The sequence below is a fragment of the Macadamia integrifolia genome, chromosome 1 (genome assembly GCF_013358625.1).
Source record: "Macadamia integrifolia cultivar HAES 741 chromosome 1, SCU_Mint_v3, whole genome shotgun sequence".
Classification (NCBI taxonomy): domain Eukaryota; kingdom Viridiplantae; phylum Streptophyta; class Magnoliopsida; order Proteales; family Proteaceae; genus Macadamia; species Macadamia integrifolia.
In genome coordinates, this window is record NC_056557.1 from 35,060,931 (window position 1) to 35,073,040 (window position 12,110).

Genomic DNA, 12,110 nt, shown 5'->3' on the forward strand with positions numbered 1-12,110 from the left:
CCTTAAAAAAAAAAAAAAAAATCAGAGCCTCTATGTGTGTTTGTATGTGCATGAGTATAAATCTTGATCATTTTTCCTCATGACTTATATGGAGATCATGAACCAATGGGGTTGGTAGCCTAGTGGTGAAAATGCCCTCAATCCATCACCCCTCGAGTCTTCTGGTTGTAAGTTCGAGTCTTGGCATGCCTATTATCACCTATTGGTCTGACAGAAACGCTGCTTGCTGTACGAGGGCTTGTCCTGGGGGCTATGGAGATCATGACTATCATGTGGGCCATTTGTTCAAATATGTTATAAATGGGCTTCTAAAAATAAATAACTTCGATAAGCCAATAAATTAAGATACAAAATTTATTCCACATGTAGACATACCAAACCTACTACAATCTATTATTTGTACTAATTACCACACTATTTTTATTTCTGACATAAACTATGCTCAGAAATAGGATAGAAATATAACTGGAAATCACAAAAAAAAAAAACATTTATTTCATACATAGGATATAACTTGAAGGAAGACTATTATTCACTATTATTGGTCGAGAGAAGGAATTCTTTAAACCATTTGGCTGACTCCTTTGGATATATTGCCAGATCATTATTGAAGTCCACATAGTTAATACCGAAGCGGACTGTGTGGCCAACATTCCATTCAAAGGTATCCAGCAAAGTCCACACAAAGTATCCCTTCACCTTTACGCCGGCACTGCAAAAGGAAGAAAAAAAATATATGTTTTGAATGCTTAAACAAAACAAACCTAAATTGTCTTTAAGATAAAGGATTAAAATCACTCAAGACAATTAAAACTTTTTTCGTTTCTTTTTGGGAACAAAGAAAACAAAAAGGAAAAAAGATTAATGTTCGAGATAGCCATTGTACTACTAAATTGTCACCCTGAGATCCTCAATGTAAAATAAATATGAGTGCCCTTTTATTTAATTTTTGTTTCCCATGAATATTTTCTCCAAGAACAAAACCGATGCAATATATACTCACTCCATGGCACTCTTAAGGTAAGACAGATGATCCTTGATGGATTGTACTCTTTGGTCATCTTTGAGAGATTCATCCATTGTCGTAAAGCTGTGTTCCGAAATTCCTGCAAGATAACCCAATGGATTTTATTGATATGAATTTCCTTGACATCAAATTTATTAAACACCCAATAAAATAAAAGATAGATCAATGATATTACCATTCTCAGCAATGTAAATAATGGGATCATTATAATTCTCCTTTATGTAAAGTAGAATATCTTTCATCCCTTGGGGATAGATGTAGAGCCAATCTGAACCAGTCTGTACATTCGGTAGTTGTTAATACATATGATTGAAAAAAAATACAAGGATGTATGAACATGCATAGGAGAATATTGGTTGAATTGAGTCTGAAATTTAACATATTAGCTAATCAATATGACGTACAACTTATCCAACTGCCAGTCGGCCAAAACCAACTATCCACGTCACAAAAAATAGTAGACCATCCTGATAAGTTGCTGAAGATATGATGGACCATTCTAATGAACTTTCGCCGTCAATATAATCCCAAACTACACTAAGTGACAATAGATTAATTGTTGGAGGGTCCAACCCAATATGTTAAGGCATTAGGTGGAGATAACTTCTGAAGTATATGATGAAATCACCATGGACCGAATTTAACCGATGAGGACTCCTAACATCTCAAAACCCCCCCCCTCACGTATAGCTTCAGCATACCTAGCTCTACACTCGGCCAGATAACTTAGGAAAGACAACAAATGGACTTGGATTGTTTACACGGTATCAAAGCAGTTTTCACCATCTCCACGTGTTTATAGTATGTACTGCCACACGTACAGGAGAGGGTTGGGAGTTTAGTCTCACATTGGCCAATAAATTAGCCTGTAGTCCCTCCCTCCCCCTACAAGTTCAAGCTTTTGGGATGAAAGCTTTACAATTAACTTTCTTTTTTATGAAGATAGAATTTCTCTAATTCATGTGATCATTGGTTATAGGCACAAAATTCATACCGCTGGACCAATCGGAACTCCATCTATGCGAGCTGTTACATCATATAACAAAAACAAAAGAGTTGAGGGATTTGTCAGTATAATCAGATAGTAATTCCTAATGATCCAATTGGAAAATTTTGTGAAGGTTCTATGAGTCCTTTAGTTTCTGTTTGTACTTACCTAACCTTCTGTAGCAACCATCGGTGGTATAACTAGGAGTAGAAGAGGGAGGAATATCCGTAACATATTTTGCAGTATAATAGTTTAATCCCAGGAAGTCAAATGAGCCTTTCAACAATTGCGATTCAGCAGTAGAAAACTTTGGCAGCCGCTCACCCACAAGATCTTTCATACTTTTTGGATAGTCTCCAAAGGTTAATGGACTCACAAACCTTATAAAAGAAAGAAAAAATAAAAGAGATTATGTGGAAATTTTATTTTCATAAAAAATTAATAAAGACATCAAAAATTAATAAAGACCCACCATCCTAATGTGAAATCAGAAGCTCTTTTAGCAGCTTCAATGTCAGCCTGTTCCTCGGATAAAGGAACCATATGCTCACAATCCATTGTAAGTCCAATTTGGCCATTTTGGGTATTCTGTAAAGGATAATTAAGTACATCCATCTAGGGTTAAAAATTCTCCATACTATCTCCATAAAAATATATAGATCAAAACACTGATAGTGAAATAATAGAGTCCATGGTGTGTGGAAAGTGGCATCTAAACACCAGATGTAATTAGCTATGCAATATCAGATTAATTATTAACTTTTGTCACAGAACTATGTATAAGCTTAATTAATTACCTGGTAATTCTTCTTGTAGAGATCCACTGCGGTTGCATGAGAAAGGAGCAAGTTGTGGACAACTTTATATGGGTCTGTCCCACGATCAGACGTAGAGCCAGGAGGATAGGAGCCACTAACATATCCTCCAATGGTGTAAAAAATTGGTTGGGTCAAGGTGATCCAATGCTTCACACGGTCACCAAAATTTTCAAAGCAAATGTTTACGTAATCTTTGAAATCCTCACTGCATATATATTAATAAAATCAATGAGATTTGAGTTTCTAAATTTTGGAAGATTGGTAAAAAATAATAATTGGAAGAACAAGTCAATACTCACATGATTTTAGAATTCAAGAAACTACCATACTCATCTTCAAGGGCTTGAGGAAGATCCCAGTTAAAAAGGACCACGAAAGGCTGAATCCCTTCATATATTTAAGAAAATTTCATAATAATATTTGTTATTTGTTATTTGTTATTTGTTGAGAGAGAGAGAGAGAAATTTTACCTTTGGATAAAATCTCATTGATGAGGTCATTATAATATTTGATGCCTTCCTCGTTCACACCTCCACTTAGCTTTCCATCTACCAATTTATATTGTTTAAGAAAATCATGCATAACACAAATTTATCATATCTGAATGAAATTTAAATTGAACCAATATTATTTCTTCAACCACTGTCAAGATCATAGGCTTGTATATATCCAATATCTTACTACTTACTTGGTAATATTCTGGACCATGCAATCGACAATCTGCAAGCATTGACACCCAAATCCTTCATCAAAGCCACATGTTCCTGTTTAATCAGTGGGAAAATAATGGTTCAGGTATAGTAATACGGTCTATTAAAGTTTATAGAGAATGGATCCACTGCATGCATGTGTGAGATGCCAAAAACTTTTCTTTTTGCTGCCATAAACGGGAATGGATCCTCTCCACGTACGTTCACCTGGACATACATGTGAGGATCCAACACTTGTCCCTTTTGCTTCCTTATATTTCCTTCTTCACGTTTTAAATGTAGGAAGTGGGACTAGTGTTGGATCTTCACAAGCACATCTAGGTGAACATACGTGTAGAAGATCCAAGCTCAACATAATCACCCCTCTTCACACTTTAATGGCAGAAAAATGGACAGGGGTTAGCACCTAGATAACATGTAAGTTCATGTGAACATACATGTAGAGTTGGATTGAGGGGCGCCCAATTAATTGGAGAGTATCTTTTTTTTTTAGGAAACCGATCTCCTTAAAAGTTGATATATACCTTCATGCATGTTTATCGAGACAGATCGGGGATGGATTAGTGATAGAATTTGAATCATCTGCATGTACAGTTTGAGGATGCCACCAAATGTCCTTTTCACTTCCATAAGTACCCATATAGTATTGAAACTCTGATAGAGTCGCTATTAATTACTGAAATATCCTTTACCCATCCAGGGTAATGGATGTACCCACTATATAGGGCCGCCAAAGGGATTACATTTGGCCTTCTTAACATACAAATAATTAATGAATGTAACATGTAATGCATGACCTACCTACCATAATTAAACTTTAAATAGTGAAGTAATTAGATGATGAGGAATGGTAATTACCTCGTATCTGTGATAAGAATCTACGGCAATATCTGCATTCGTGCCATCCTTTATCTTATCTGCCCACAAATTAAAACAACGTAAGTGAATACATTTTAAGTTTTTTGCGCCCTCCCATTCATGTGATGGAGAGAGAGAGAGAGAGAGAGAGAGAGACCTGGATTTCTATGAGTGAACTCATCCCAGTTGCTTCTTCCTTTACCACCTTTTCTTACAGCACCTTCATACTGAAGAACCGCATATACACACACATAAACATAGGAATGGAAAATTTCTCCAGCACTGAGAGGGTATTGTTGGAAAATTAGGTTTTTCGACTCGACTCATCCGGTCAAAAACCTAACGAGTCGACCTGGTTAAACTCAGTCAAGCTGATTCTTGTTTTTTCTATTTTATTCATATTTAAATGCAATAAATATGTAAATAAATCATAAAATACAGAAAAATATAAAAAATACATAAAAAAAAATTCACATATCAATAATTCGAGGGTTGCAGGCAAGAGTCTTTCTCTTAGTTAGAATGTTAAGTTAGAGTTAAGGATTAATTAGAAATATAAACTATATCATCTAACATTCTAACCTTCAATAAAATAAGAACTTTGGATTTAGGCATATGGGAACCATCTTGGGCCCAAGTTCTTTTGGTAAAAGGCAAATAGTGGAAGAAATTACTATGTTAGGAGTTTTGGGATTTGATATTGTAAAGAGATTTGATTTGATTTTTTTTTTTTTTAAGTGCCTTTTGATATAATGAATAGATTCGATGGGTTTTTTAAAACTCGGCCAAAATATCAAGTCAATGTACAATCGTCTTGACTCATCTTAAGTCTATGGTGAGTCTTTGTTTTGTCTCGACTCGGACAAATCTTCCTAATCTAAACCTGATTTTTCAACTATGCTTGAGAGACGAAAAGCAGAAAATGTAAAAACTATATGCATGAGAGTGCAACACACGTACCTGATAAGCAGATGTTGCCGTTCCAAAGATGAAATCCGGCGGGAAATCACTTCGTTTGATCTCATAATTATTAGTTTCATTGGAAATACTAGCTCGAATGGAACATTCCTTCGGCCAATTTCCACGTAGGGCTACAGATCTTCGTGGTCCAATGGGTTGGAGCCTTAAACTACTCCCATGCTGCGAAATGTTCAAGGGCTTCTGCAGGAGTGAAAGTGGCCGATGAACATTAGTCGCTGACTGCGGCATCAGAGCATTCACCATCTTTGCTTCAATATGTTAGCAGAGGCTTAGGATGAGCAACGTAGACACACACACACACAAAACAGAGAGAGAGAGAGAGAGAGAGAGGTTCCCGATAAGCTTAGTAGCTGTTTGGGAGCTAGGTACTATCCAAGCCCTCCTTTATATAAAATAAGAGAGAGTAGGAGTAGGTGGACTACTATTGACACATCACAACCAAACAGTCGAATCAAAAGTGACACGAATCAAACGTGCTTCGATTCCTCAGCAATCTTAAATAACCGTACTTCGGTTATTCGACAATGGCGCCAAATTTGATCGCTGCTGTGAAAAAATAGGGCCATCATGAACCCGTGACATACCAAAATGACAACTTCACCCTCTCATGTTTTTTGCAAATAGAAAATATATGAAATAACAATTGTCTAACATAATTGGTTAATTGAGTGTACAAAAAATCCACGTTCACAATGAGGGTAGCCTTAGGGGTGTCAATCGGTCGGGCCGGTTTGGTTTCGATCGGGTTTAATCGGGCTTGAAGACTTTCAAAGGCTACACCGTGTCCGCCCATTTAACTAATCGGGCTTAGTTATTGAGGGCATGGTATACTTTATATTTGGTCGGTCGGTCTCGGGCTATAATCGGGCTACCTTAATCGGGTTTTAGTCGGGCCTTAATCGGGCTACGGACATGTTTAATGTTAAACGGACTTTAACCGGTTTTTAAACGGGCCCTCTTTAAAATATGCTATTATATTTCGGCCCACTCATGCAAGCCCAAAAAAATGACAATAAATCAATAAATGATACCAAATATAACCATTATTTAAAATGTGAACATGTTTTTACTTTTTAGTTTTTATTCTTTAATTTGGGGGGTAAAATAGGTATTTTACAACCATTAAAGGGTCGGACCAAGTCGGTGCATAATAGGCCGGTCTTGGTCGGGCATTATTCGGTATGGTCTCGGTCGGGCACCCGACGGTCCAAGTAGCAATATCAAGACCGATCATTTATAAACAGGCCGGGCTCAAGCCCGACATATTTAATAAACGGTCCGGGTCAAGCCGATCTATAAACAGTCGATCCCGATCAATTTAATCGGGTCGGATCACTAATTGACACCCCTAGGTAGCCTATAGAATTTGGGAATCTGGCGAGGTCCCCCATACACCAAAATCCATACGCTCTGACATTCTTGCCCTTCTGTCACTATGCATTTCCTTGGACGCTCGAACACGTTATGGCTGATAGGTTCACGTGCCTACTTACAAATCATATTCCTGGTCGTACTCTTTAGCGTTGTCAGTGAACATGATAACCTGATAAGGAACAGTTAAGTATGTGGCTCACAATTTCCCCATGAGTTGGATTGAAAGATACTTTTCGTTTCCAATTGGGGTGAAAAAAAAAAAGAGACTTTTCTCGTACGTAACTTTTGTCAAGGATATACAGTTGAAATCAAATTTTTGGTAAACAATTGAATTCAAAAGCCTGATTACTCACAAATTAAGTGTATAGTAATAGAAGTTTTAATCTATCCTGACAGTTCTGCCAAATTTTTTATTTTTGTTTTTGTTTGACAGGTTATTGACATGAAAATTGGAAGAAAAGAGGGTTCAGCTCGTATTTAATTAAAACGGGTATTTTATGTTGTTGTCACTCTTTCATCTTTTTTCATGTTACAGTGAAAGAAATTATTTCTAATCAATCATATAAACGTATTTTATTTTTAAAATTTAAAAAGAAAAAAAAAGACGACTTGGAGAAACACCGAGCATCAATAAGGGACCTATTTACAATAAAATGGGGTGGGTCAATCCACCACACTCAAAAAATTTTAAACCTATTGACCCCCGATGTTAGAAAATCCACAAGAACGTTATGATCCCTGTCAATAAAACTGAAAATAATAGAAGTATAAGAGCCCGACAAAGATAATACTTCCACAAGTGAAGCAGCCGCCCAATATAGTGACGTTGAGAACCCGTTGAGGGACGCAATGGCAACTTGGCAGTTTGAATTGATGTTAATCCTTTAGACTCTGAGAGTCAAGGCGAGAAGCATCCCATCACGTGAATAAAAGAATAGAACGATAACTCTAAATTATATTGTACAAATCAAGGTTAAAATCAGAATTGAGTTGGGTTAGATCTTAGGGTCATTGTTTCTCAATCCTAATCTATTCTCAGGGTCCAAAATCTTATCTAAGGTTTTATTTGAATTCAAGGCAAGTCAATGCAGATTCAAGCCATCATGACCAAACTTACACCGTGCAATGTACACTAATGTTAAATTTGACTCTCCTCCATAAAGCCTGGGGATTAGAGAGTAATCCTAAAACTGAGAAAACCTAAGCATACATCCCGAGATCAGCCCAATCCTAACATCATCCTCAGATACCTAGGTTCAATGGAAAAGTTTATGAAATCTCCCCTGCAACAGTGGTAGAATGATCTTTTATTTCTATTTATTTTTTAACTGATAGTGGGATTCAATTTTATATCATAATGGTACGTGTTGTGGTGACCAGCTCCCTTATTTTTCCATTCCGCAGTCAAGATTTATGATTTATTTCAAGTAATCATAATGGTGGTGTACTGACCACCACCGACCTATTCCTTCACAAATTTTATGATTTATTTCAAATAATCATGATGGTGGTGGGGATAGGAAAGGACTCCCCCACCATAAGTCTAAGAAAGATGCCGTGTTCAACCCTCTTATCCGCACAGGAATAATAAGTGTGGTCCTTCGCTGGCTCTGCACAGTAACAATAAGTGTGGTCCTTAGCTGTCCTTGTGGGCTGTGGATTGCTATCTGGATTGCTATCTGATTTCTTTAAAAAAAAAAAAATGTGGATTGTAATCTGATTGTGTGATGAATGCGTGTGGGGACCAGTACAATTTGATTGTGTGATCAATGCGTGAGGGGACCAATTAGAGGAACGCACATACATCGAATAAGAATAAGATATTTTTTGTGACATGCATGTGGGGCCCAATTAGAGAAAATATACACACATTTAACGAGGGTAGGGTTCACAAACACTAGGATAGACTAGTGGTGATAGCTTCGACTTGTAAAACCTCCACTAAGGGAAAAGGTCGTGAGATCTAACATTGTCATACACCATTGTGTGAATGGTGCTTCAAAAAAAAAAAAAAAATTCTGCTGACCCTTGTCTAAGGGTGGGGAACACCCTCCTCCACTCGTGGAGGCTACATTGGTTAGTGATATCTAACTTAATGGGTGAGGTTTTCTCTTCAATCTTCTGACCACCTCAAAGTATAGAAGCATATTATAAGACATGAGAACATCTAGAACTGCTTATCGTCTTCTTCAAGTATCCTAAATGACAAGGATTACTTGTAACGCTTCACTCTAGCTAGCTCTTTTTTTTTTTTCCCCCTTTTCATGCATAAGTAGAATAAAGATAAATGGTGCAACAGTTCCTTCCCTCCAAGTATAATTTTATAACTTATGTAGGGAGTGGGTTTCCCATGCTACTGACGTTGAAAGGAATCTGCATGTTATAATAATTAGTATATTGAAAAAGATATCAACCAAAAATAAATCACATTTGAACCAAAAAGAAAAAGGAAAAAAAAATCCATATTTGCAAAAGAGATGGAATAGAATAAAAAAAGAGCAATTTTGTTTTTTTTTTTTTTTGGGGGGGGAGTGTGACCCTACATCCAGACACATAGGAGAGAGAAATGACCTCCAAACCCTCCATGAATGCAAAATTACACTGGCCCTTATGCATAGGCAGGAGCCACACTCCCCATAAGAAAAACTTTCCCCCAAATATGCATTAATTTTATTTTTATGAGAAAACTGTTGGATATGTATGTCCATCAAACCCAGTTTATTAATAAGATTGCTTAATTTCATTTATGCATGTCATTTTTTTATTGGACTTGTAAGTTGTTCTATGGGTTTTCACCCAAAATTGTTCTCAACTAGGGATAGGACCGGACATCCTGTTCACATGGTCGTTATATTGGTTGTCACCAGGGATGTGATTCTGGTACATAAATGTAAGTACACGTACTGTGTGTATATAGAAAAGAATCTAGTAAGAATATAGCATGTATTACTGTGTGAGGACGAGATTTGTACCCATCAATTGACCTTTGACCTGAAAGATCCTATTTGTTGCAGTGTTGTATCACATGTTTTGGTAAACCAATGGTTGATGTCCAACGAACTATATATCGGTATGCTGGACACGTAGTTCTACATTGTTAATGAAAGAGACCATCAATGTGGGATCCACTACTCTTAATTGGGGAATATCGAGGAGAGAGAATGTCTGTACTTGATCGGATAGAAATCTGGTACTAGTGTCGTTTTTGTAAATTGTTTACAAAATTATTTTTAATATAAAAAATAGGGTTGAGGTTTCCTGGTCGGTCACCCCAAATGGGAATCTTTTGAGGGGTACTTCCTGGACCGTTGGATCTAAATTTCAGTATGATGAAGTGTTGATTTGGAATAAGTGGTATTTATACTTTTAAGAAACCCTCTTTTTGGTAGAAGAGTTTAAGAAACAAGATACGTATTGGTATTTGATAGAGAAACGAAAGAGGGAAGGAAGAGTTTGCAACTGCAACACTCCACCCACCGATCTTGCCGAAGAACGATCAAGCATCAAACTTCCCTTTGCTTGGATAGGTAATTTTTATTTGCAGCTTCATTTTTTTCCCTGTTGATTATAAAGATTCATTGCTTGAAAAGTCTGAGAGAGGGAGAGACGGTTTTTTATCTGTGACGACTTGGGGATCTTGCGGTAGCTGATAATCATGAACAAAAGGAGGAGGAGAAACATGGAGGATTGCTGAGGTTAAGAGCTGGGAGTGGGAGTCGTTATGGAGGTTCTAAGTTTAGAAGGGGCCGGTTGCTTGTCGATGGAAGAAGGAGCACTAATGGTGGTCTAATGTGGGTAAACAAGGGAGAGATCTCCGATGGCAATGGGATTCTCATTCAAGAAGCTAAAGCTAAAACCAATCGTGGTTCGCGAATTCATGCCTGACAGCCTTGTTCCTCTCAGGCTTTCTGATTTAGCCTGATCCTGTGAGAAAGAGGGGAAAGGCAAATGCTCTATGTTCCATCCATGGCATTTGGCATTTGAACTGGTTGGTTGTCATTTCCTTCGTCATGATTAGGAAAGAATGGAGGAGGAGCAGAAGAAGAAAGTTGCTAAATCTGTAGGGTAGGGTAGGGTTTCCAACTTCAGGTGTATTGGAACATGCCCAATTTTTTTCTCCTTCATGGTTTGATTTGGCTGATTTCGTTTCTTTATTGGTGGCTTTGTTTCAATTTCTATGCTCTTCTGATGATCCAAAAGTACAGAGTATGCAAACAAATCGAGTGATGCATCTCGTCCTTTCCCAAGTTCAAAAAACAATTCTGATGCTTACTGTAGCAGTTGGATCAGTTACAAGCCTTTCTTTTTCTTCTGAGCTGTTTAGCATCAATGACTTTTCTAGCCCTACAATTCAGCCTTCCATAAATATTCTTGTGTTTCCTAACTTCTATCGAATTTTTCATTTGATAGGGAGATTTAAGTTTGAAGTTTAATAGTCTCATTTTTTAATCCTAAAATTTGGCAGTGTGGTGTGTGACGTGCACCCATATCATTTGGGACACGTCAAATGGGCAATGCTTACCATTCCATTATTTACACAAACTTTTTGATGACTTATCAGCTGCCTTGCTTGAGAGTATTTTTTGGTATTGGATGTGTATTGTAAGGTTTGAAAATGCTCCTTCCTTATCTGTTCTTAATGCTCCAAATTAATTCAACAAGTCCAGGTCTGTATTGTAATGATGTTTCTGTGATTAGAATGGGGTTTCCTAAATAATTTCATGGTTGTATATTGTATGGCCTCTTGTATGTAAGTTTGTAGGGCTTAATATGGGGGAAATGGATCCGAAGTTGTTTACGGCTTGGTCCTTAGTAACAGCACACATCATTAACTTTAGCTACCTTGTAACTGTTGATTAGTTCTTCTCCTATGTCATTGATGATTTTAAACACTGAAGTTCTGTCTGTAGGTTTTCTCAATTCTGATCATCCATGTCTGGAACCATCTTGATTGCTATTTTGGTCCTGCTCCTGCTTCTGCTTTAGATTCCCCAATTTGGCCAAGGAATTCTTTGCTTTCTTTTAGTAATTGAGATGAAATAACTGGCATTGTTGTGGCTTGCATTGCTAACCTGTTCGATTTGGAGGATCAAGAGCTTGAAAGCTACTGTAACAAAATACCAGAACAGAGAAGCCCAGAATTTGTGCGTGAACTCGAAACCTGGCAAAGACCCTTGGTTCTATCACCTTCCTGTGCAACCTACACTCTCTCATACAGTTGGGACTGCAACCCTAAGGTATGAAGAACAGCCCCTTTATTTTTTTTGGTATTTTTTTTTGGGTAGATTTTTCTTGTATAGAAGAGGAATACGTCATGTAAATAAAGCTTTTACTGTAGACTTGATGTTCGATTT

The 12,110-nt window shown here is 37.2% G+C and overlaps 1 protein-coding gene across 1 annotated transcript; it reads right to left on the reverse strand.

The window, feature by feature from the left end:
* Positions 1-330: 330 nt before the first annotated feature.
* On the reverse strand, positions 331-5,747 carry LOC122085378 (beta-glucosidase 13-like). The gene is made up of 13 exons (XM_042653773.1): positions 5,362-5,747; positions 4,559-4,628; positions 4,402-4,460; positions 3,522-3,597; positions 3,304-3,381; positions 3,133-3,220; positions 2,813-3,038; positions 2,488-2,603; positions 2,184-2,395; positions 2,022-2,053; positions 1,203-1,305; positions 1,004-1,106; positions 331-712 (listed from the first exon to the last, which is right to left on the reverse strand). The coding sequence occupies exons 1-13, from the start codon at positions 5,623-5,625 to the stop codon at positions 529-531; spliced, it is 1,611 nt and encodes a 536-aa protein (XP_042509707.1). The 5' UTR covers positions 5,626-5,747; the 3' UTR covers positions 331-528.
* Positions 5,748-12,110: the final 6,363 nt, after the last annotated feature.